Genomic DNA, 25,882 nt, shown 5'->3' on the forward strand with positions numbered 1-25,882 from the left:
AGAGAAATGGATCTGAAACCACTGAAACCAGAGTGTTTGCAGACACACAGATAATGAAGACATGCTGCTCGGAAATGCTAGATACAGATAAAAATGGAGTGTGTGTGTGTTTGTGTGTGTGTGTGTGTGTGTGTGTGTTTGTGTGTGTGTGTGTATCTGTGTGTGTGTGTGTGTGTCTGTGTGTGTGTCTGTGTGTATTGAGCCAAGATTGCAAAACTGTCTAACTGCCTCAGTAATTATGGACCTTATAGTCCTTACAAACACTGTTTCACTAACTTCAGTAAACATTTTACATACATATGTCCCACCGTGAACGCAGCGGTGCACGAGCCACTGCAGTGGAGCTCACGTACAGCTTTGTGGTTCAGACTGTTATCACACACAAACAATCAATGCAGGAGAAATCCCGCGTGCACGTGGTAGATGCCGTCATTTACACAGTGCTTCATGCAGGTGTGATAACGAGACTGTTTGACTGCTGCAGGAGAAGATTGTTGATTTATGTATCTGTGCATTTTCAGATTTTTGTGTTCCAGCTGTTGTATGTTTGTTTTTTCTTACAGGTGCAGCAGTTGGTGATTGTGCATTTCTATTTGGACTCTATTCTTTTATTACATCTTGCACTACGACCCCCATGCACCAATGCCGTGCACCGGGTGTGGTAGGCCTTTGTGTTGCTCAGTGAACGGAGTTGATTCAGCACAGTCCTCCAAGCTATGTGCAGTAAACGTACTATCGTCAAGTAAAAAGATTTTAAAAAATAACGCTAAAAAAATTCATAGTTTTTCATTAAAACATTTTAATTAATTAAAATAAAATATTAAAAAAAACACCAAAATTTAAACTCTACCACCACCAGAAATCGAAAAATAAAAATAATAATAAATGATGATAACATGTATTTATTATGTTGCTCTTTGTTTGATTTCTCTTCTGTTTTTTTTCTCCATACAGGTGATCCAGGTGTTTTGTTTGTTTTTCTTTTTGTTCCTTCCCCCCTTTCTCATCATCTCTTCTGCCCTCTGTTTTTCTTTCTCTCCCTCTCTTTCTTTCCTTCTTTCCTTCTCCCTGTCCTATCCCCCAGTCATGTCTGTCCCGTCTGTAACAACCGATAATAAAATAAAATAAATACACAATTATAATAAAGGTCAATCAAATGGACCAACATGGCATCTTTCTTGGCCTTCAAACAACAATTCTGATGGCTAAAGATCCAAATGGGACAGGCAAAAAAATAAATGAATAAATAAATGATGATAACCATGTGCAGCTTCTCTCGTCTTCCATTTTTCCATGATATGTTTCACTCTACATCAGACACGTGTTAAAGTGTGTTGGCTGCATATTAAGTTCAAAATGCTGATGAGCTCTGATCCAGTTGACTGATATACTCTGCTCTACATCCTGCACTGAAATATGAGGATTGTGTGTTTATTAAAATGTAAAATCATCATGGAGTCATTGACAGAAGAGCATCAACGTTCAGCCTGTTAAATTAGATTTAGATATTTTTATTTCAGAAATGATTCCTAACAAAAATGGAGAATATAAAAACACAATCAAAGCAGTAACGTCCATATTATGAAGTGTTTGCTGTATCAGACAATCATGTTTATTCACAACAATGAAAACAATATAGTGCAGATGAACATGGTGCTGTAATGAATCTGCTCTTAAACACAATAACAAAATACATTTTCCAAGAGAGATGATAATGATTCACATCAGAGTGAAGAACGAATACATTTACAACTGGTTTCTAACATTTATTATAGATCGAACTGATCACTGATAGAAACAGAAGAATATTCAAAATGATACTCTGAGAAATACATGAATGAGATATGGATAAACATCACATCACATAAAACAAAAAAGCACATAATCATTATAACTGAAATAAAATATGAGCAGAAATAAACAAGAATTAAGTCGAAAGATAAAAAAGGCAAAATGTTTAAAATATATAATCATATAAGAGACTGAACCGTCCAGTCAGGTCACAGATTCATATCTACAATAATATTTTTGTTTGTTTTTGTTTTGATTTCTTCACTTCTATGTATTACTATTATTATTATTATTATTATTATTATTATTATTATTATTATTATTGTTATTATTATTATTATTATTATTATTATTATTATTATTATTATTATTATTGTTATTATTATTATTATTATTATTATTATTATTATTATTATTATTATTATTATAAGCATATTAAGTGTGTGTCTGAGCTGAAAGCCGCTCTCCTCTCCTGGTTTTCTGTGTCACACAGACCACAACAACACAAAGCATCACCTGCAGACTGCTGAGCAGTATCCACCTGACTCTGTAGAAGGTCGAGTAAACCCCAAAGGGCTCTCTGTAGATCAGAACAAATGTTTCTGCTGACACACACTCACCTGACTTAAAACCTGCACACACATACTCTCCTGCATCTTCCAGTGAGACATTAGAGATTATCAGGCTGTCATGGGAACAAGTGATTCTATTGTCACTGCAGAACTTAACATCGTACAAAATGTTACCTTCTGTTTGAATCAACTTAATAAAGAACGAAGTACTAGTTTTCCAATCATCAGAGCATCTCATAGTGACTTCATCTCCCTCTGAGAAAACCTTTACTGAAGGTGGACCAAATTTAGGGCACACCAAAAGCCCGTACGCATGTTTTACTTTTTCACCTTCACAGCTGTAGGTACCTGAATCCTTTAACATTAGTGATGGAAGTACCAGCGAGAAGTTTCGACCAATTTCTTGATCAGTATTGTAGGAACCTGCTTCCTTCATCCAAACTGGGGGCTGGTCATGAATGGGGTCCATGAAGGGACACTCCAGCACAGCTGTGTCTCCCTCTGAAGCATAACGAGGCTTTATTTCTTTGATCAAACGTACAGAGTAAGTGCTCACACACTGCTGTTGGTTCATCACCAGGCAGATGTAAGACGTTTGTTGTTGATTGAAGACATGAAGAAGTGATGTGTTTTTCACCTCCAGGAAACTTTCTTGGACTTTATTCACCTTCAAAAATATGTCTTTGAAACTACTCAGCATGGCTTGTCGCCACTTACTGTCATGTCTGATCCAACGCACCGTCAGATTCTCACCTGCTCCTTTACATTGTACGTCTACAGTGGCATCAGGACTTGTGATATATTCTTCCCTCCTTACTGTCTTACACACAGTCAGGCTGATGTTTCTCTCATATGTCACGCTGCCCTGAGTCCAGCACACTTCTTGGTACAGTCCAGAGTCTGAGTGGGTCAGGTTGTTGAGAGTAAATGAAGGAGAACCATGAAATGTCTCAGGAAATGAGAGTCGTCCTGTCAGGTCTTCATGTACTGTGAAGTTTCTGTTCCAGGGGTCAGAGATGTTCCACAGGACCAGAGTATCTTCACCAACACGTCTGGAGGTGATGCAGGAGCTGTTTTGATCTGGGAGCTTGAACTGTAAAGAGCGTCCTTCTTCTTTTATGACGATAAATTCTTCTGCATGAATGTTGCTGATGAGAGTGAACAGCAGGGAGAAGCAGAGCTGTGCGACTGCAGCCATCCTGCTCAGAGGTCTCGTGGTGAGTGTCGTACAAGCACTGACACTGCTCGCTTCACGAGCTTCCTGTTTGTGGTTGGAGGAGGAACGCCACTTCTTTATCACATCATCAAGGAACACTTTGAAGCATTTGGCTCGATATCAGTGCCGTATATCTGCTTTCACTCTTCACAGGCCAAAGTGTGGACACGTTTTTTTTATACTTCGTTGCATGGGTCCAGGGGTATCAAACATGTGGTCTGGAGCAGAGAACCGGCCAGTCACAGTGTCCAATCTGAACCATTACAAATGAGATCATGTCAGCTTTACCACACAGCCATGAATATTATGAAAATGTAAAAGTCCTTTCTAAACTATTTTTTCACAAAAACAACTAAAAAATGTTGTTTCTTATGTGATCCTTCATAAAACATCACATATTTTCCAACATAATTCAGGGTTTGGTTTGGTCTAAGTAAGCAGAGAAGTCCAGGCATCCAGTTTCCATGCAGATGTTTACATGAAGCTCATCATCTGATGATGAAACTTACTTTGTACCCAAGCAGCCCAACCAGAAATTGAAAGTGTACATGCATCAAGGGACGGAGCGCATCCCGTCAATAGGTCCAAAGTGCAATCGAGGCTAATCCCATGATCTTCTTATTTTCTTGTAGACCGAAGTTGAAAATCTGGCAGTATTTATTTTTGTGATTTTTTTCCACTCTCAGCTGTCCTTCTCCTGTATTTGGGCCTGTTTGTTAATTTATTTCAATCATGTAAACAATATACAGGTACATTTAGCAAAGAAAATCTGAGAAAAAATACTATACAAAATAAAGTTAATACATTTCAATATTGCTTCTGTTCTGATTCAGTTACATGTCGAAAGGGAGAGGGAAGAAGTAAACACTTATTTAATCCCACCCCTTTGCCATAAGTTATCAGTCAATATTTAGTCACTTACTGATATAATCTGTAATAAAAATAGTGAACAGATTTCTGATATAATATATACTATAATATCACATCATGAAGTTTTCTAAATAGTGACATTCACTTAATTTCAACATTTTCCCTTTTCTTTATAGCTCAAGAAGATCATATCTTTATAACTCTTTTTAAACTGTTTTATGTTTGGATATTGCTTCAATTTCATATTCAAACTGTTCCACAGCTTCACTCCATGCACAGAAACACAAAAGCTTTTTCCTGTTGTACGTACCTTCCCTGTTTTGAAGTTACAAAAACCCCTTAAATTATAACTTACTCTGAATATAATCTGGCAGTTCTTTATTTTTTGCTTTGAATATAATTTGCGCTGTTTGGAATTTCACTAGATCAGCAAATTTCAATATTTCAGACTGCAAAAATAGTGAGTTTGCGTGTTCCCTGTAACCTGCATTGTGGATGATTCGAACTGCTTTTTTTTGTTGAAGAGTAAAAAGTGAAAGTAATGTGGTTTAATAGTTGTTGCCCCAGACCTCTGCACAAAAGCTTAAGTATGGTGAAACCAGTGAACAGTAGAGAATATGAAGTGATGTCCCGTGTGATACCTGCTTTGCCTTGTTTAGTATTGCAATGCTTCGTGATACTTTGGAATGAATATATCTTACGTGAGCTCTCCAGTTTTTCATCTATTATTACCCCCAGAAATTTATTTTCCCTGACTCTTTCAATATCAACACCATTTAGTTTAATCTTAGCATTGTATTTAAAGTACTATTTCCAAATAACATCATTTTAGTTTTATTCAAATTTAATGATAATTTGTTTTTATCAAGCCAGAACTTCACTTTACTTATTTCATTAGTCATATCATCCAATAAATTCTGCAGATCATCACCAGAGCAGAAGATGTTTGTATCGTCAGCAAAGAGAGCCATTTTTAATACCTTGGACACTTTACAGATGTTGTTAATGTTTAAGTTGAAGAATTTTGGGCCCAAAACTGAGCCTTGGGGTACACCACAAGCAATGTCCATACATAAGGAGCAACCACCATTTAATTTCACAAACTGCTTACTTAAATAATTCAGGACCCAATTTAAAACTACCCCTTTGACACCATAACGTTCCAGTTTTCTTATTAATATATTGTGATCTATAGTGTCAAATGCCTTTGTCAAGTCTTTGAATAACCCAGCCACATATTGATTTTTGTCTATGGAATTTGTGATGTATTCTATTGAATTCTGCTTGATCCGTACTCTCAGTGAGTAGTTTATGTTTATCTATAAATTTGTCCAGTTGGTTGTTAAACAGTTTTTCAAGAATTTCTGAGAATTGAGGTAGAAAAGAGACCGGCCTGCAGTTTATGAAATGGTGTTTGTTGCCAGATTTGTATAGGGGTATCACTTTTGCTATTTTCATTCTGTCTGGAAATCGACTAGTTTGAAATGATAAATTACAGATGTACGTAAACGGTTTTATAATAGCCTTACTATATCTTTTAACCACTATCATATCAATATCAATTGGGTTCTAGCTTGAGTGAATGCTGGTGCGCCTGGCTACCGCTACTCACCGGTACATTTTCGATTATTTAGATTATTTGGATTCAGATTTGAATGAACAGGGACATTCACACTCAGGACCAGATTGATCTCTGCCAGGGATTGATTTGCAACGCTTGTCCTCAACATCTGCTATTTCAGCTGAATGTGCTCTGACGTCTTCTTCTCAGTGAGCTGCACTAGCTTAACTGTTTGAGCTATTTTAGCCTACCTGTTCGTCGCTCCGGCTGGCTCGGCTCCTTTTCCTCCACATAATCGAAGATGTGGCCCAAGATGTTCCTGAGCTGGTCGGCACTATTATGGATTCTCCTGACGCTCGTCTACCATCCTATGGCTGGTCTGCTCCGCTATACAGCCGCTGAGCTCCTGCACCTTTGCGAGCAGCTGTCGCTCCCGTCGCCGGCGGAGCTCCACTACCACCCAGACATCACTTTCCAGCCTCGCCGGAGATACATCCATCGCGGGTCCCGCATGATTTTCCATAACTCCAATGGAACTAAATCGTTTTGGTCTGCTACTCGCCGCCCTCGCAGGAACCCTGATCGGACTGTCAACCACCAATCTCTAGCCCACCTGCCCAGGGCGCCGACCGCGATTAGCAAAAAAGAAAATACTCCACTCAGTTTCGGTCTTCTAAACATTCGCTCACTGACAAATAAGGGGCCTCTCATCCAAGACCTCCTATCTGACCGTAAGTTTGACTTTTTCTGCTAAACTGAAACCTGGCAACAACCTGATGACTTTTCTCAGCTAAATGAATCCACTCCTCCGGGGTTTGTTTACCTTTCTAAACCTCGCTGCATAGGTCGTGGGGGTGGTCTCGCGATCTTCTTTCGCTAGCATTTGAATGTCCCACCAGTTAATCTTGATACCTTTAGTTCCCGTGAGTGCCTTGCATGTGAGCTGACTGGACCCATTCCCACCATCATACACTGTAAAACCTAATAAGTTCAAAGAACTCAAAAATTGTTGTGTAACAGATTACACAACAATTTTTGAGTGATGTTTTTAAAAGTTTTAAGTTTAACTAAAATAAAAATTATATTTGCAGTTGCCTTAAATTACCTCAATGTTAACTCATAAATGTTGATATTCCTCAACTTATAATTAGGGAGTAATAAACTCAAAATGTTCAATATTATTCAACTTAATTAAGGTGTGAAATACACTCAAAATATTTTACATATTGCAACTCATACGATGTGGGAAATAAACTCAAACTTTTTCATATTTTCTAACTTATAATATGGGAAATAACACTTAAAATCTTCAATATTTTTAAAATACTGTGGGAAATACACTTACAAATAATTCTAAACTGTTTGCCCAGTAAATTATAATCAGCTAAAAGTGTTAGAAAACATGAAAGTAACAACACTAACAATTTAACAACTTTTTATTAAACACAATGTGCTTTTAAAAAGGCACAAACAGAGCTCACTCATAAAAAAGTGCTTCATAAATAAAACAAGAGAAAAAGACTTCAAGGGTCTCCATCTCAATTCTAAAATTCAATAACATTTTCAGTATTAACAGCAGTTACAGCTATTAGAACATTGAGGCATTTAACACTTACTGTACCTTGACAGCTGCAGCTCACTTTCTTTTTTAAAAATACATAAAAAACAGTACTGGTTTCCACTGCTGTACTTATAGGGAACAAACATCAAGGCAGTGCATTTATGTATTAGGCAACAGAACATTAAACATGAATAGTGCATAAACTGAACAGTCATTCATCTTAAATGTGAGGTAGAAAAGCCAAATGATTAGGAAAAAAACAAACAAAAAAAGCTTCCTCAATACTCAGCTCAACAAGTAGTCCATTCTGAGTGATTCACTCATTGAACAAATCATTCTTCAGCGTCAGTAGACGCCCTTTCAGTGGTTTGTTGTCCTCAAGGCACATCATAACCTTCTGGATAAATGTGAATGTAAGCTCAAGTTTCTTTGGGTATTGTAGGTCTAGTGCATAGATGTACCCAAAGAGCAGGAGAAATGACTCAGCCAGATTTGTGGGACCATTCACAAGTATTTCATCCTCAACGACAATGCAGATGCTTTCGGGACTGAAGAGGGCCGAATCAGTAGTGTCATCCGTGACAATTGTCAGCAGAGCCACAGGAGTGTCAGTGAGGTCTGGACCATCTGCTGACTGCAAAACAAAAATAATACAAGAATGAGTTCAGCCCCACAAGGACACAAATCATGCTATTGATTAGAGGTGTGAATCTTCATAAGTCGCACGTTTCTTTTAGGATTATAATGTCAACGATTTAATTTGATATGGCGATACATCATGATGCATTACAATAATCTTATTTTGGGTTTGGTTTCAAAACATATGTTTAAATAAATGTTTTCAATAATAAATATATGCCAAGATATTTGTTTTTGTTATTTACCATGTGTGTTGGCTGTGTGAAGTTACACAAAGGACATATAAAACAACCACATGCTCCTTCAGTTGCATCAACTCTATGTGAATCATTATGTGATCTTGACAGATGAGCTTTCATTGCCTCGAATGATGGAAAAGTACAAATGCAACTGTCATAGAGACATGGCAGGGGGGACACTCGTGAATATTGGGTATGCAATACAGTGTAGTGCCAAAATAATTGTCCCCGAGTATTTGAAGTTGCAGAACACAACTTGCATTTCCACTCCATTGGGCCAACTTCACCCCTGCAATTAAAATATTTGCAATTAAAGTCAAAACCATTTCAGCCCTGTTTGCACTTTTGGCTTTTCAAAATGCACTGTTTACATGCATTGTACTTAAAATGCGTGTAAATTTTTAAATTAGGTGGAACATAATTATGCCAACAAGTTCACACAGTAATTTAATTTTGTCTGTTCTGTTGCAAAAAAAATCTAAAAATTTTGAATAACTCAGGGCAAAATTCTCTAGTTTCTTTGTATTTATTTTTTATTTAAATTAGGACACAAATTATAAAACTCACCCACTGACAACTGGTGAAATGTTGACTCTCTGTAGCGCTCTTTGCAGTCTGATATCTGTAAACAATATGTGCACAAAGACGACTTATTAATGTTCAAAAACATTTTTTGCACAGCACACACACGTAGTCAGCTGATCTCATCTGATGCAGATCTGCTCCTTGATCAAGTGACATTTGTCCGGATTTTTGGCACCAGTGACGTCGAATCAGCACCGCAGCTGGATGGCCCGATTTACATACCCAGCACAGCTGATACTCACCACAATAATTTACTAAGATTATATGCACTCCTGTTATTAAGTCCAGTTCAGTCTGTTAATGTTAACCGTTTCAAACTAATGTTAATAGGTGTGTTGCTAAGCTTAATAACTTAAATAACAAACTTGAAATTTACCCGTCCTATTTTCCCCTTTGTTTTTTCTCTGTGCTTTGTGTTTGCGCGTGCGCAGTGTGAGAAACTGCGGTGACACCCTCACGACGGTCGCGTGGATTTCATTACAGGTTAGGGAGTATTTGTGATCCGCACAGTCTGCATCAATGATTCTTTCTTAGCCTGGGAGCAGAACGCGGCTCTTTATTTTCATTTCATTTCAATTTATCTAGCAAAGATCGATAGGGTCTGGCTTAAAGGTGTCAAGGAGGCGCCTCAGTCTGGCTGGTTGAGCCTTGTCGAATTAGCGCGAACAATTTAGCTGAACTTCGTTCGTAGCACCGAGTTCGACCAGTGTGTAATGTTAGGCTGAATCAGGCGATGCATTTTTCCGCAAGCCTTGACTTGTAGAGCTCGCTTAGTGGAATACCCCTCTAAACTGTTAAAAGGATTTCGAGATTATCTCACAACCACACATTTGAGACTACGAAAAAATACAAACATGTGCCTAATTACCATCATGCTAACACACTCATGTTGTTTATTATTGTTCGCTTCATGCTAGCACACACACATAGCTCAACAGCGTAAACTACTGACTGTGTAACAGGGACACTTATTGAAATAAGTATACTCACAATACGCACGTGCATTACCGGCGGATACGACAACCGGTAGAAACGGACAGTAGAAAGTTTTAGTAGAAAGTTCAAACGCATGGAGCTAGAACTGCCACCGTCAACTTCCCGGGCAAGAATACAATGCATTATGGGAAATGTTGCCCCCCACGGAAAACCGCCAAAACGTTACACCGTACTAATTTGAAATAACATTACGTATTTGTCACATTCGAAAACTTCTAAAATTACAATTACTTGGATTCAAATTTATTTATAACAAACATTCACTGTGCACAAAGTACGACTATATTTCCAGTAAAAAATAAAAAAGAATGTTTATCGAAATTAAATTTAAACAAAACAAAAACACGTTAGACTTACCAAATTTAGGGCAGTTGATGAAAAAAAAATAAGGTGGTGGTCGTGGTGGGTTGAAGTTGCGGACTCTTAATCCACACGGGCTGGCCAAATCTTCCCCGCATCAAGGTAAATTCAAGATGGCTGACTCAGCTTTCCTGAGGGAGCGACAAGACTCCACCCACCAGAACGTCACTAATATATGCTTCTTAAACTTTTTGAGCGTTCCAAACAAATTAGCTAAAAAATATTGAGCCCTATTCAATTAAAGTTGCATAAAAGCCAACAGAGCTCAATACTTTATAGTTTGCTCAACTACAAAACAACATTTGAGTGTTATGAGCTTATTAGTTATGAGCTAGAACAACTGTTAGGGATTACAGTGTAGCTACTGTATACCGCCCCCCTAAACCTAACCCTGTCTTCCTCAGTGACTTTGCTAATCTACTAACCCATCTTTCATCTCTCTCCCCAAATGTGATCTTGGTGGGAAATTTCAACATTCATATGGATAATAATGACCGTCTGCTCACCAGAGACTTTTCCTCCTGTCTCGAAGGCTCTGAATTTAAACAATTTATCGACTTTGCCATTCACTCTAAAGGACACACCCTGGACTTGGTCTGCTGTTCTGGTCTTACTCCCTCGAATCTTTCTGCTGCTGAAATCCCCATAACTGACCACTTCCTCCTTTCATTTAACCTCACTCTCTGCTGCTCTTCTACCAAGCCAACCCGTCTCATCACGTTCCGCAACATCAACAACATTGATATGAACATTCTCACTACCAGTTTGGACAATGTTCAGATTCCGGACTCCTATTCTACTCCTGATGATTTCTTGTTGTATTATAATAATTGTCTACGCATTGTCCTTGATTCTCTGGCTCCTGTAAAAACCCACTCTGTTTCCTTTGCTCACTCTGCTGCCTAGTTTACCTCTGACCTCCGAGCATTGAAGGCCAAAGCTCGGCAGCTAGAGCGTAAATATTAGAAATCTTGTCTAGTCTTGTTACCTCCTGTATTGACTACTGCAATTCTCTTTTGCATGGTCTCCCCCAAAAATCCCTCCATAAGCTTCAACTGGTTCAGAGCTCTGCTGCTCGCATTATCACCAGAACTCCTCCTACCAGCACATCACCCTGTTCTTCAGGAACTTCACTGGCTCTCTGTGAAATTCCAGATAATATTCAAACTTCTTCTGCTCACCTTCAAGGCCATTCATAACCTCGCTCCTCCTTACTTTTCTGACCTGTTAAGCAGTACCTGTTCTGCCCGTTGACTTCGTTCTTCTTCTATCCAGCTTGCTGTGCCTTCTTTCCGCCTCACCACCATGGGAAGCAGAGCTTTCAGCTGCTCTGCTCCCAGACTGTGGAGCTCTCTACCCCCAAATATAAGAAACATTGGTTCTCTCCCCCATGTTTAAATCCCAACTCAAAACCCATCTGTTCAAATCTGCATATTCACTGTGAATCCACTGTTAGTTAATTTTATCCTGTGCTTTTTGTTTTATTGTTCTTATTTTGACATTGTTTTATTATGTTTTGATCCTATTGTAAAGTGTCCTTGGGTGACTTGAAAGGCGCTCATAAATAAAATTTATTATTATTATTATTAATATCAGTACAATCCAAAGATTGCCACAACCTCCATATTATATTCTTCACGGTCATTACAAATTAAATACTTGGGATAGTTCTCTTGTCCAGCCCCACATTTTATAACACTGTTCAGTATTTCCCATAAACTTTTAATATTATTTCTATTTATATCTAATTGCTTCTTATAGTATTCTTTTTTACTATATTTAAGTATATTAATTAACTTATTTTTACATCTTTTGTATCTGATTTCAGCATCTTCAGTTCTCTTTCTTAAGAAATCTCTGTATAGTGCATTTTTCTTTATAGATGCATTTTGCAGACCTTTTCTTATCCATGGACAGCCCATATATTTATGTTTCCTACTATATTGCTTTATTGGACAGTTGGTATTATACAATAATGTAAATATTCTAAGGAATTCATTATACGCACTATGAACGTCTTGTTTCTGATATATTTCACCCTAGTTCGGTTTCATTAAATCTTTGTGCATTCACTCTTTCTTCTGTTCTTGCTTGTCTGTACTCTTTTTTACTGTCCACTTTATTGATCTTGTAATTCCTATCATAGATGGTAAAAATTGGAAGATGGTCACTTATGTCTTTAATCAGGAGTCCACTTACAGTCTTATTTTTAATGTCATTTGTAAAAATGTTGTCTATGAGAGTTGCACAATGTGATGTGATCCTGGTAGTCTAGTAATTTTTCTGCATTTTGGATGTGAAGGAGCTTTACCTCCACAAGTTCAAGGATACTTTTCTGCTGCAACCTGATAGTGGAAATTTCCTCCATTAAGAAGTAAAGAGACCTTTTAATGTCCCCGACTTCCTCAGCTGACGGAGTCCTCTTCAGCCCCATTGTATCTGGTTCCACTGGTAGTAGGTTCAGTCAGCTGTTTCCTCGGTCAGCTGTTAGCTTTCTCAGCTGTTAGCCTGGTAGCTTGTTGGCTAGCCTGCAATTACCTCTTTAAATTTGATAATCCAGTCCAATATCCTGTATCAGAGTCATACAGTTATAACAGTCATGATTGTGTTTTTGAATGGATGTCCAAGGTGTAGTTTATACACTGGAGTAAGTATCTTGTTTGCACTAAAGAGGTTTGATATTAATGTCATAGACGGCTGTAATGCAGACACCCAAAATGCAGACGGAGACGGGAAACTCAAAAACACTGAAAGGCAAATAATGCAAAACTTTACTGGGACATATATAAACTAAACATACGAAGAGGCACACAGGGGAAACGCACAGCCATGAGGGAGAATGCAACACTATACTTAGGGAGACAGCGGCAAACACAAAGTACAATGACGAGGGAACAGAAAACACATAAGGAACGCAAGACTGACACATGAGTTTGACAAAGAAGTGGAGGAAAGGTAGATTAGAGGGAGCGAGGGAACGAGAGGAGACATGAGAAACATAACAGGCAGGGGGGAAGCGAGTGAAACATGAGGAGGGAAGCAAGACACAATAACTCACAACATATATAAACACAGACACACACAGAGACACAGAGGCCAAAGACACAAGAGGGAATCTGATCATCAAGACGCTAAACAGGGAATATAAGAAACTCAAAACAGAATAACTAAGACTACAAATGAACCAGAGTATGAACTATGATACAAAGTAACACTAAAACATGTGGTGGCAGATTTCTTTTCTCATGTATTAATCACATATTTAATCATATCACATTAGTTATAGTAATATCACTTTCTCACTTTACTATAGTAAGAGCACTCCTGTCACTAGTTTACATGCATGTGGAAAGTTAACACAGTGAGGCCGTTGTAATGGGAGACGTTAAACAGATAGTGAGACTCCTTCTGCTTATCAGGGATGTAAATCCTTAGGTGATGGCTAAGCAGAAAACAAGGTCATAATTCTCTCTGTGAGGGAGGAGGTATAGCCCCCCCCCATGAGAGGGGCCAACATGTAAGAGTTTGAGGATGTTCTTTGTCTGTGTGTCTGTATATAAGATGTAAGGGTGGTGGCCACATTTCAGAGATGGTCCTGGTGTGTCACTGGGATGCTCTCTCCACATTGTGTTTATTAAACCCACTTCAAATCAAGCTCACTGGGTGTGTTGCAGGTTATTGTTAACATTTCCACGACAATTTGGCGTCACGAACAGGATTCCTCACGTGAGTTTCGCTGAATCGCAGGTATGCGGTGACTGGCCATCCTGGGGGAAAATTGTCCCAGTCCAACCGTTCTTTTGTTTTCAAAACAGGGGGAACCGCTAGAGGCCTTCAGCGACTCACACATGCAGGAATTTAACGAACTATGAGGAAAGAAATGGGAAAAGAATCTGCAACGGTGAGCTGTTTTGATTTGGGGGGAGTTTTCAAGCGGACCACAAAAAGGGAAAACCTCAAAAAAACGACGCCTAAATTATGGATTGTCGTGGGAAGGACTTTTCTGTCCTTGGGAAGGACTCTTCTGTCTTTGGGTTTATGGTTTTTAGCACTTTTTACCGAAGCAAAGGCTGCAGAGGGGACGCCCGGCTGCAATGGGTGCTGAGCTCAGCAAAGCGGCTACAGGAGCCGTGGGGAGGTTGTGTCCCTGGAGGTGGTCTGGGTGAAAACTCCAAATGGGTGAAGTATGTGTTGTGTAAGAGAAAGATGTTGACAGGAATAAGAGTTTTGTTTGTTTGTTTGTAGTTTTTTTTTTAAGTTGTAGTTGCTTTTGTTGTTTTCTTTTTCTTTCTTTTTTTTTGTTTTTGTTTTGGATGGACCACTGGGAGGGAAACCTCAGGAATACGACACCTAATTTCAGGACTGTTGTGGGAAGGACTCTGTCCTTAGTTTATGGTGTTTAACACTTTTGCACCATAAGGAAAAGGCTGGACAGCGAACACGCTTGTCCACAAAGCTGAGATCAGCAGTACGGCCACCTCCAGGTGGTCCGGGCAAATCCAGGTTTTGATTGGATGATTTTTTTTCTCTTTCAGAAATATGGGAAAGAATACGTACAGTCTGAAGTGTGTAGAAACTGAGGAATGCAGTTTCATTTGGTTTTCGCTCGCTCTGTGGTATAGTATCACTTCCTGTTCCTGCTCAAACACAGTGGTGTTTCTGAGTAGCTTATTTGCTTAGTAGTTTAATTAACAACTTTTAAATACATTCTTTTTTCATAGTATAATCTTCACGTGCTTCATCCGAAGCACACTTTCTGTGTACTCACTACCTAATTTATAGCCAAAGTATTCACTCACTGTCTCTGTACTGTTTCGCTAGCTTAGCTCGTAGCCGACTCGTTAGCACCATGGCTACTTCACCTGTCCCTTCTGCACTTTCTTGCTCATTGTGTCAGATGTTTAGTTACTCCTCGGCCTCCTTTAGCAGTAATGATATCTGTAACAAATGTAGCATATTTGCAGCTCTGGAGGCCAGGATTACTGATCTGGAGACTCGGCTTCGCACCCTTCACTCACCCTTAGCTAGCCAGGCCCCTGTAGCTGGTGCAGCCGAAGATAGCGTAGGCCCCGCTAGCTGTTCCCCGGCAGATCCCAAGCAGCTGCGGAAAGAGGGCGGCTGGGTAACGGTGAGGAGGAAGCATAGTCCTAAACAGATGCCCCAGGTACACCACCAACCCGTTCATGTGTCTAACCGTTTTTCCCCACTCGGTGACACACCCGCTGGGGGTCAAACTCTGGTAACTGGTGATTCTGTTCTCAGAGATGTGAAGCTAGAGACACCGGCAACCATAGTCAATTGTCTTCCAGGGGCCAGAGCAGGCGACATTGAAGGAAATTTAAAACTGCTGGCTAAGGGTAAACGTAAATTCAGTAAAATCATAATTCACGTCGGCAGTAATGACACCCGGTTACGCCAATCGGAGGTCACTAAAATCAATATTGAATCGGTGTGCAACTTTGCCAAAACAATGTCGGACTCTGTAGTTTTCTCTGGTCCCCTCCCCAATCAGACCAGGAGTGACATGTTTAGCCGCATGTTCTCCTTAAATTGCTGGCTGTCTGAGTGGTGTCCCAGAAATGATGTGGGCTTCATAGATAATTGGCAAACCTTCTGGAGGAAACCTGGTCTTGTTAGGAGAGATGGCATCCATCCCACTTTGGATGGAGCAGCTCTCATTTCTAGAAATATGGACAAATTTATAAAACCCCTCAAAATATGACTATCCAGAGTTGGGACCAGGAAGCAGAGTTGCAGTCTTACACGCCTCTCTGCAGCTTCCCTCCTCCTGCTACCCCCCCAAAAACCCATCTCCATAGAGACTGTGTCTGCTTCCAAAAAGACAAAAAACAAACTAAAAACCAGCAACAAACAACTTAAACATTTACAAAGAAAGAACAATACAGCATCCACATCTGAACCAAAGAGTAAAACAGTGAAATGTGGATTATTAAATATTAGGTCTCTCTCCTCCAAGTCTCTGTTAGTACATGACTTAATAATTGATCAACAAATTGATTTACTCTGCCTTACAGAAACCTGGTTGCAGCAGGATGATTATGTTAGTTTAAATGAATCAACACCCCCGAGTCATTCTAACTACCAGAAGTCTCGAAGCACAGGTCGAGGGGGCGGTGTGGCAGCAATTTTTCACACCAGTCTATTAATTAATGAAAGACCAAGACAGACTTTTAATTCATTTGAAAGCCTGATGCTTAACATTGTCCACCCCAGCTGTGAAACTCAGAAACCAGTCTTACTTGTTATCATCTACCGTCCACCTGGGCCTTACACAGAGTTTCTGTCTGATTTCTCAGACTTTATATTTAATTTAGTTCTGAGCTCAGATAAAATAATTATTGTGGGTGATTTTAACATCCACGTAGATGCTAAAAATGACAGCCTCAACATGGCATTTAATCTGTTATTAGACTCAATTGGTTTCTCTCAAATTGTAAAAGAACCCACCCACCACTTTAATCACACTCTAGATCTTGTTTTAACATATGGCATAGAAACTGAACATTTAACAGTGTTTCCTGAAAACCCTCTCCTGTCTGATTATTTCTTGATAACATTTACATTTACAATAATTGATTACGCAGCAGTGGAGAGTGGACTTTATCAAAGTAGATGTCTTTCTGAAAGCGCTGTAACTAAGTTTAAGAATATAATCCAGCCACTGTTATCATCGTCAATGCCCTGTACCAACACAGAGCAGAGCAGCTATCTGAACGCTACCCCAACAGAGGTCGATTATCTTGTTAATAATTTCACCTCCTCACTACGTACGACTCTGGATACTGTAGCTCCAGTGAAAACTAAGGTCTCTAATCAGAAGTACCTGACTCCGTGGTATAATTCTCAAACACGTACCGTAAAGCAGATGACTCGTAATCTGGAGAGGAAATGGCGTGTCACAAATTTAGAGGATCATCATTTAGCCTGGAGAAATAGTTTGCTGCTTTATAAGAAAGCCCTCCGCAAAGCCAGAACAGCTTACTACTCATCACTGATTGAAGAAAATAAGAACAACCCCAGGTTTCTCTTCAGCACTGTAGCCAGGCTGACAAAAAGTCAGAGCTCTTTTGAGCCAACCATCCCTTTAACATTAACTAGTGATGACTTCATGAACTTCTTCACAAATAAAATTTTTATCATTAGAGAAAAAATTACCAATAATCATCCCACAGATGTAATATTATCTACAGCTACTCTTAGTACCATTGATGTTAAGTTAGACTCTTTTTCTCCAATTGATCTTTCTGAGTTAACTTCAATAATTACTTCCTCCAAACCATCAACGTGTCTTTTAGACCCCATTCCTACAAAACTGCTCAAAGAAGTCCCGCCATTGATTAATTCTTCGATCTTAAATATGATCAACCTATCTCTAATAATCGGCTATGTACCACAGGCCTTCAAGGTGGCTGTAGTTAAACCTTTACTCAAAAAGCCATCTCTAGACCCAGCAGTCTTAGCTAATTATAGGCAAATCTCCAACCTTCCTTTCATATCAAAAATCCTTGAAAAAGTAGTTGTCAAACATCTAACAGATCATCTGCAGAGGAATGGTTTATTTGAAGAGTTTCAGTCAGGTTTCAGAGTTCATCACAGCACAGAAACAGCTTTAGTGAAGGTTACAAATGATCTTCTTGTGACCTCTGACAGTGGACTCATCTCTGTGCTTGTCCTTCTTGACCTTAGTGCAGCATTCGATACTGTTGACCATAATATCCTATTAGAGCGATTAGAACATGCTGTAGGTATTACAGGTATTGCACTGCAGTGGTTTGTATCATCTAATAGACTCCAATTTGTGCATGTAAATGGAGAGTCTTCTTCACACACTGAGGTTAATTATGGAGTTCCAAAGGGTTCAGTGCTAGGACCAATTCTGTTTACATTATACATGCATCCCCTAGGCAGCATCATTAGAAGACATAGCATACATTTTCACTGCTAGGCAGATGACACCCAGCTCTATCTGTCCATGAAGCCAGATAACACACACCAATTAGTTAAACTGCAGGAATGTCTTAAAGACATAAAGACCTGGATGGCCACTAACTTTCTGCTTCTTAATTCAGATAAAACTGAGGTCATTGTACTCGGCGCTGAAAAGATTAGAAATATGGTATCTAACCAGATTCTTACTCTGGATGGCATTACCTTGGCCTCCAGTAACACTGTGAGGAACCTTGGAGTCATTTTTGACCAGGATATGTCCTTCAACGCACATATTAAACAAATATGTAAGACTGCGTTCTTCCATTTGCGCAACATCTCTAAAATTAGAAATATCCTGTCTCAGAGTGACGCTGAAAAACTAGTTCATGCATTTATTACTTCCAGGCTGGACTACTGCAATTCATTATTATCAGGATGTCCAAAAAACTCACTGAAAAGCCTTCAGCTAATCCAAAATGCTGCAGCAAGAGTCCTGACAGGGACTAGAAAGAGAGAGCAGATTTCTCCTGTTTTGGCTTCCCTTCATTGGCTTCCTGTTAAATCCAGAATTGAATTCAAAATCCTGCTCCTCACATACAAGGTCTTAAATAATCAGGCCCCATCTTATCTTAATGACCTTGTAGTACCATATCACCCTATTAGAGCACTTCGCTCCCGCTCTGCAGGCCTACTTGTTGTTCCTAGAGTATTTAAAAGTAGAATGGGAGGCAGAGCCTTCAGTTTTCAGGCCCCTCTTCTGTGGAACCAGCTTCCAGTTTGGATTCGGGAGACAGACACTATCTCTACTTTTAAGATTAGGCTTAAAACTTTCCTTTTTGCTAAAGCATATAGTTAGGGCTGGACCAGGTGACCCTGAATCCTCCCTTAGTTATGCTGCAATAGATGTAGGCTGCCGGGGGATTCCCATGATGCATTGAGTTTTTCCTTTCCAGTCACCTTTCTCGCTCACTATGTATTAACAGACCTCTCTGTATTGAATCATATCTGTTATTAATCTCTGTCTCTCTTCCACAGCATGTCTTTTATCCTGTCTTCCTTCTCTCACCCCAACCGGTCGCAGCAGATGGCCGCCCCTCCCTGAGCCTGGTTCTGCCGGAGGTTTCTTCCTGTTAAAAGGGAGTTTTTCCTTCCCACTGTCGCCAAAGTGCTTGCTCATCGGGGGTCATATGATTGTTGGGTTTTTCTCTGTATCTATGAAGCGCCTTGAGGCGACTTTTGTTGTGATTTGGCGCTATATAAATAAAATTGAATTGAATCCCTAATTTAAATATAAGACTTGTATTTAATATTTTAATGAAAAACGGCTTCCTGATGTTTCGAACCCTGAACTGTAACCATCTCCAGCTGCTGCTTGTTCGTGTGTCCCTGTGCCTTCAGTTTGTATTCAATAAGCGGCTCTATAGAGTTGAGTTAGGCTGACTGACTTTGTTATAATATCCCATTTCTTTATCTTGATAAACTCTTCGGTTGCTTTTGCTTTGGCCCATTATCCAATCATGTTCGCTCTCAATCATCAGAATTCACACGACGTCTATCAGCAGTAACACAGATACCTGAAAGCCCTGAATTAAAGCTGAAGATCTGCACTTCAATCATATATTCAGTGTTTGTCAGTTGATTTTAAATCAAAGTCAACTGTCATTGACAAACAAACTGTGCATCTAATTGTATATAAACATGCACCTGCAGCAGAGCATGTTTAATGCATTGGTTATTAGACACAGTGTGTGTTTTCTGTCTCATACAGGCTCAGTTAGGCCTTACTGAGGCGGAGCTGAAGGAGCTCATCAGTGAGAGAGAGAGAAAAGTGGAGGAGGTGCACAGCTCGCTGCGAGAGATAAAGGTGAGTGATGTGGTGTCAACACGACTGCAGGATCGTATGTGTTTATTCCTCTTACACGTGCACTTTGTTTGTTTGTTTTGTTAAGATAGCATGCTACATTGTTCCAGAAGCCAATCAGAGAGCAGAGATCTTTAGCTGACACTTAAAAACTGTTTGTATTCATGTGGCCGAGCTGCTCATGTTTAATGAAATCAGAAAAGAAAATGACAGAATAGATACACTTTCGTTTGTCACATTTTGCATTTATGTTTGTCTCTGAATTCTTCTTTTCTACTTTTCCGCTGGTTGCTGTTCGTGCTTTAATCAGGATACTGCAGAGAGAGAGACGGATGGAGCCGTTTGTGCTTTTTCCAAGCTGATCTCCAGCGTGGAGCACTGCCAAGCTGAAGTCTTGGAGGTGACCAACTACAGAGACAATCATACTGCACACACTATTTTTGTCTCAAAGCAGACGAGACATTTGTAGGCATGTGTTCACCCACAGAAAGGGTGAACACACCCTTTCTGTGGCACCCAGGTGATAGAGATGACTCTTCGAGCGGCAGAGCGCAGAGCTCAGAGCGTGCTGAGAGAGTTGGAAGAAGAAATAGCTGAGCTCAAACGCAGGAGCTCAGCACTGAGTCAGCTGGCTCTGTCTGAGGACTACATCTTCTTTCTCAAGGTATGAAGAAATAATGAAATGAGGCACCAGATAAAATAATACAGACGTAATCAGAGATGGGCATTATGGGTATTACAGTAACCCGTTACTGTAGTCCGATTACTTTTTTCAAGTAACGAGTAAAGTAAGGGATTACTATTGCAAAAACGGTAATTAGATTACCGTTACTTTCCCGTAGGAACGCTGCGTTACTGCGTTACTAAAACCGTGATTTTTTTGCGAGAATGTCTCATGACAGTGACGTAAGCGAGTGCGATGTTCGTGACAACAGCTGTGTGCAGATCAACAATGGATCATATATCGAGTGCAGAGAGAGTATGAGCGTGCAGCGTTTAAAGCGTGGAAGTACTGACCTTACTTTGAGTTTGATTCCATAAAAAGTGACAAAAACATTAGTGTCCGTTGTGCGTGGGAAGAAAACTTCTTTTTACAGCGAAAAAAACCCTAAACTTCCGAGAAGCACCGAGTAGCTACGACGTAATGGGAAACTCACAGAGAAACTCGCGGATTCTTCCACTGACCGCTGCACACCTGCACCAGGGTAAACCTCCGCCTACCCCACTCCTGCTTTACAGGTGAAAATAGAGCAACAGGACCGCTAGTCTTTGACTTTTTTTTATTTTCTGCTATGTTTTACTTGCATCTATTTGAAAGACTGAGTGTAAACAAAAAATATTTTATGTGCTGGAATGTGCAGAAAATAGGTTTCAATGTTAAACACATTTCTTCCAGTCAGAGAATGTTGCATATAATTAAATGTTTGCTTGATGCATAAAGTTAAAAGATTAAAATTAATAAAACAAGTTTTAAAAAGAGACTTTTCCATTTGATTACATTTTGTATGATGGATTATGCAGAAAAAGTAGAATTGGGCTGAAAGATCTATCGCTTTATCACCTATTCAGGTTGTAAATCGTGTTTTTAAAAAGTAACTAAGTAACTAATTACTTTTGAAAATCAGTAATCAGTAAAGTAACGGGATTACTTTTTTGGGGAAGTAATCAGTAATTAGTTACTGATTACTTTTTTCAAGTAACTTGACCAACACTGGACGTAATACATTTGCAGTGCTCCACTAGTTACTCCCAGAAAGTAGCTCTAAGTCCAGTTAAGGAATATACTGACGAGGTGAGAACTGAGATGCAGAGATGTGAAACCCTGGATCAGGATTACTCATCTTGCTAGAGGCACCAGCTGCTGGGAGACATGAAAATGTCTTCTCCACTCTCCACTCTACTCCTGATGCTTCTATGTTATTGTTTGCATAAAACTAAGAATTGTGAGAGCCACGGTCACTAATAGTACTAAAAGCTGGGGCGCCCCAGTCACGCTCACAGCACAGTTCAGTATAAGCAGCGTTTGTTAGGGTGCAGACACCTGACCAGGGAGGAGAGGGTTGTAGAGGTGCTCGTGATGCTAACAGCAACGAGTGAATAAAGCTGATGAGCCCATTCAGTTGCTAGAGGTTGCTGTTAGTCAGTGGGAAATTTCTTCCTCAAGCCTTGGACCAGTCGACCAGTCATTAGAAAAGAAGCATCCCCAAGCAGCTGGCAAAAAGTTTGTGATTCATTTGTCAGCAGCATGTTGTAGCACTGTAGTTTAGCTGAAGTGAAGATTTAAACTAAATGTTGTGTCTTTTGAAACACATCGGCTGTGGCTGAGGCATGACTTTTCTAGTTTGTGCCACACCTTATACTCCTGCTCAGCCAGCAGGTAGTCAGTAGCAATCTGCTAGCAATCAAAGCATTTACTGGGAGGTTTTTGGTGCAAACTCCAGGAACCACTGCCAACTACCTTTCCAGCAGAAACTACTGATGTTTCCAGATGTAATCTGCAGTGAGGGGAGGGAGTGCATGGACGAGAGTCTGGAAAAGAGCAGATATGTTCTGGAGAGAAGAGAGAATGAAGGTTAGAGTTCAATGAGAGGGAGACAGGTGAACATGTAAGGAGTACATGGATGAGTTTGAAGGACGGTGCATGAGAGAGGTGCAGAAGAGAGAGCAGCAGGGTGGACCTTTTCCTAAACCGCCGATGAAAATGAAATCGGTGATTACTGGAATTTGTTATTTGGCCCTAAGTAACTGGAATTTGGCTACTTTGAGCATATAGTGTGATTAACATGATATGTAACATAGACTGTATGTCTTTATGATAGGGATGCACCGATACCGATACTGGTATCGGGTATCGGGACCGATACTGTAAAAATGTGGTATTGGTTAACTCGTAAAAGTTAACCGATACCATGAACCGATACTAACTTATTTCATTAATCAGAGGGTGGATTGTCATTTTTGTTGTAGTTTTTTAGATTGGCCACTAGGGGACATCCCGCGCTAAACAGGCACAGGGTTAGACGAGTAAAAAAAGAGAAACTGGAGGCTGCTGTAGCTAGGCTAAACAAAATGTCAGCAGTGTGGAACAGCCAACTTTAACTCAGGTTTTGGAAAAGCGATGAAAAATGTCAAGAGAAAATCCACGGGCAGTTAAAATAACAGAGGCTCTGACTCATTTTATTGCTCTGGATGACCAGCCAATCCCGGTCGTGGAAAACATAGGATTGCACCGTCTTCTCAGCATACTCGAGCTGAGATATGAAATTCCCAACCGCCCACACATCAGGGAGATAATGGTGCCAAAACTTTCTAAAGAGGTAAAGACAAGCAGTGTGTGTGCGATTTCAGTCCTTGATTTAACGGCACAGTGGACTGATGATCCACGGGCAGATGGGGAGTTCGTCAAAGCCAAATACTTTCGTTATTTTGTTTGTTTGTTTACATTATGGACACTCTGCAATAATTTCAAAGTTTATTTTATTCTCAAACCTAATTTGTATTCATTTTATTCCAAACAGAAGTGTTTATTTATTATTCTGAAAGCTCGAGACAGTGCCAATAGTTCAGTGATATTTTGTTAAATTACAATGTGGAGACTCTGCAATAATTTAAGAGAAGAGCTTATTTTTCACTTGAAATTTTTTTGTGGTCATTTTTATTAATATTTTATTTTTTATCGGCAGAGAATAAAATAAAACCTGTCTTCCAATTCATTGTATTTGTGTGTGTGTGTGGTAGAAGTATCGGTTTTTGTACTCGGTATCGGCAAGTACTCAGATCCAAGTATCGGTATCGTATCGGTTTGAAAAAATTGGTATCGTTGCATCCCTACTTTATGACATTCCTATCCCCCTGCAGACGTTCCCTTCCCTGTCTGCACCTCCGCCGGCTAAGAACTGGTCCGGAGTCTCTGTGTCATCTCAGCTGACGTCAGGTGTGATTCTCAGGTCCGTCAATCAGATGATGGAGCAGTTTCACAAAGAGCTGCGAGTACTGCCAGAAATCTGTAAGTCTTCATTCCCACCTCAAGTTAAACTGGGCAGTAAAGTCATGTTGAAGATTCAAAAGAGCAAATAGTGTCTGTAAACCTTTGCAACTCAGTGGAACGTCTGTACAACAGCAACGTAGCCAAAAAAAGCCCATCCACCAAGTTCAAACTCTGCATGATCATGTTTTCATTAACAAACATCAAATATTAACTGAACATTACAAAAATGTGTCTCTCCGTACTGGTAGGTCAGCAATCGTCATCAATCCAGTCGTTATCTAGACCCAACCTGAGTAAGTGTTTTAATGACAGCACACAGTTCTTTACATGCTAATATTCTTCTTCTAATGACTTGAAGAAAATGTCAAGAAGTCAATTTATCACATTTTCTTTGCAGAGGTTAGGAGGGTTCAAGAATATGCAGGTATGGACTTAAATCCTTTTAGCGTTTACTTTTGTTTGAGCCCCGAGCTAAACTGGCAGGTTTTTAGAAACTTTCAAAGACGTTTTGGCATTTACAGTTTACCGGACATCATTCATCTTTAACCCGAACTCAAGTCAAGTCAGCTGTTACAGGATGGAGGAACTAACCGTTGCTCTATCACTGTATCTGTCAGTCGACATCACTTTGGATCCCACCACAGCCCACCCACGTCTCACCGTCTCAGCTGATGGGAAGAGGGTTTACTGTGGAGATCGCCATCAGCTGGTACCAGACAACCCGAAACGCTTTGACCGGGTAGTGTGTGTGCTGGCCAACCAGGGCTTTAACTCAGGGCGCCATTACTGGGAGGTAAGCAATATGGAAACAAGCTGTTTTAGTTTAAACTCTCAGTCTCTACAAACAAAGCAGTCCATCTGATGGGGACGTGGAGACATGAGCAAGGGGAGCTTTGTGACATCTTGAGTTTAGTGAGAAGATTTTATGTGTTTCTATTTGCTAAATTACTGATTAATTTGTGTTTTTAATTTATTTCTTTAACATATGGGGCAAATTCGGTGTCCAATGTCTAAATTAATCATTAATGTCCTCTTACAGGTGGAGGTAGGGGGGAAGACTGATTGGGACCTCGGCGTGGCCAGTCGCTCCATCAACCGTAAGGGTAAAATCACCGTGAGCCCCGCCCATGGATACTGGTTTCTCAGCCTTCGGGATCACTCCGAGTTTGCCTTCAGAACAGAACCATCGACCAACTTGACGGTTCCCATCAGACCGTCCCGGGTGGGAATCTATGTCGACTATGACAAGGGACTGTTGTCCTTCTACAACGTAGATGCCAAAGTGCTAATGTTTACATTCACAGATAGTTTTTCTGACACCATCCATCCGTTCTTCAGCCCCTGTACAAATAAATCGGGACGAAATGAGGCTCCACTAATCATCTGTCCTGTTGCGATGACAGAATGATAAACTATATCAAGTGCTTTAAAGTACTGCTTCAAGACTTGGATACAGAAACATCTGCAACTAATAACTGATCATTTTATTCTTTGCAGCATATCCATCCATCCATTCGCTTCCGCTTATCCTTTTCAGGGTCGCGGGGGGTGCTGGAGCCTATCCCAGCTGTCATAGGGCGAGAGGCGGGGTACACCCTGGACAGGTCGCCAGTCTGTCACAGGGCCAACACACAGGGACAGACAACCATTCGCGCTCACTTTCACTCGCACATTCACACCTAGTGGTAATTTG

The 25,882-nt window shown here is 40.0% G+C and overlaps 1 protein-coding gene and 1 long non-coding RNA gene across 2 annotated transcripts; one reads left to right on the forward strand and one right to left on the reverse strand.

The window, feature by feature from the left end:
* Window positions 1-7,804: 7,804 nt before the first annotated feature.
* LOC148101183 (uncharacterized) lies at window positions 7,805-10,123 on the reverse strand. The gene is made up of 3 exons (XR_015719540.1): window positions 10,025-10,123; window positions 9,017-9,071; window positions 7,805-8,205 (listed from the first exon to the last, which is right to left on the reverse strand). It is a non-coding gene; the product is annotated as an uncharacterized LOC148101183 (long non-coding RNA).
* A 4,135-nt stretch (window positions 10,124-14,258) lies between these two features.
* Window positions 14,259-25,597, forward strand: LOC148101184 (erythroid membrane-associated protein-like). The gene is made up of 9 exons (XM_087845473.1): window positions 14,259-14,291; window positions 20,109-20,204; window positions 20,512-20,601; window positions 20,722-20,865; window positions 24,060-24,207; window positions 24,438-24,482; window positions 24,587-24,613; window positions 24,807-24,982; window positions 25,229-25,597. Exons 1-9 carry the CDS (start codon window positions 14,259-14,261, stop codon window positions 25,595-25,597), a joined length of 1,128 nt encoding a protein of 375 aa, XP_087701599.1.
* The last annotated feature ends 285 nt before the right edge of the window (window positions 25,598-25,882 follow it).

The sequence above is a fragment of the Neolamprologus brichardi genome, chromosome 9 (genome assembly GCF_056152115.1).
Source record: "Neolamprologus brichardi isolate AB-2024 chromosome 9, ASM5615211v1, whole genome shotgun sequence".
Classification (NCBI taxonomy): domain Eukaryota; kingdom Metazoa; phylum Chordata; class Actinopteri; order Cichliformes; family Cichlidae; genus Neolamprologus; species Neolamprologus brichardi.

What these genes read in the sequence shown, in the direction of transcription:
- LOC148101184 (XM_087845473.1), top strand. Translation starts at nt 14,259, where the DNA reads ATGAGGAAAGAAATGGGAAAAGAATCTGCAACG. An exon ending in GTTATCTAGACCCAACCTGA is followed by an intron (nt 24,483 to 24,586) that starts GTAAGTGTTTTA and finishes TTTTCTTTGCAG; the next exon opens with AGGTTAGGAGGGTTCAAGAA. An exon ending in CAGGGCGCCATTACTGGGAG is followed by an intron (nt 24,983 to 25,228) that starts GTAAGCAATATG and finishes GTCCTCTTACAG; the next exon opens with GTGGAGGTAGGGGGGAAGAC.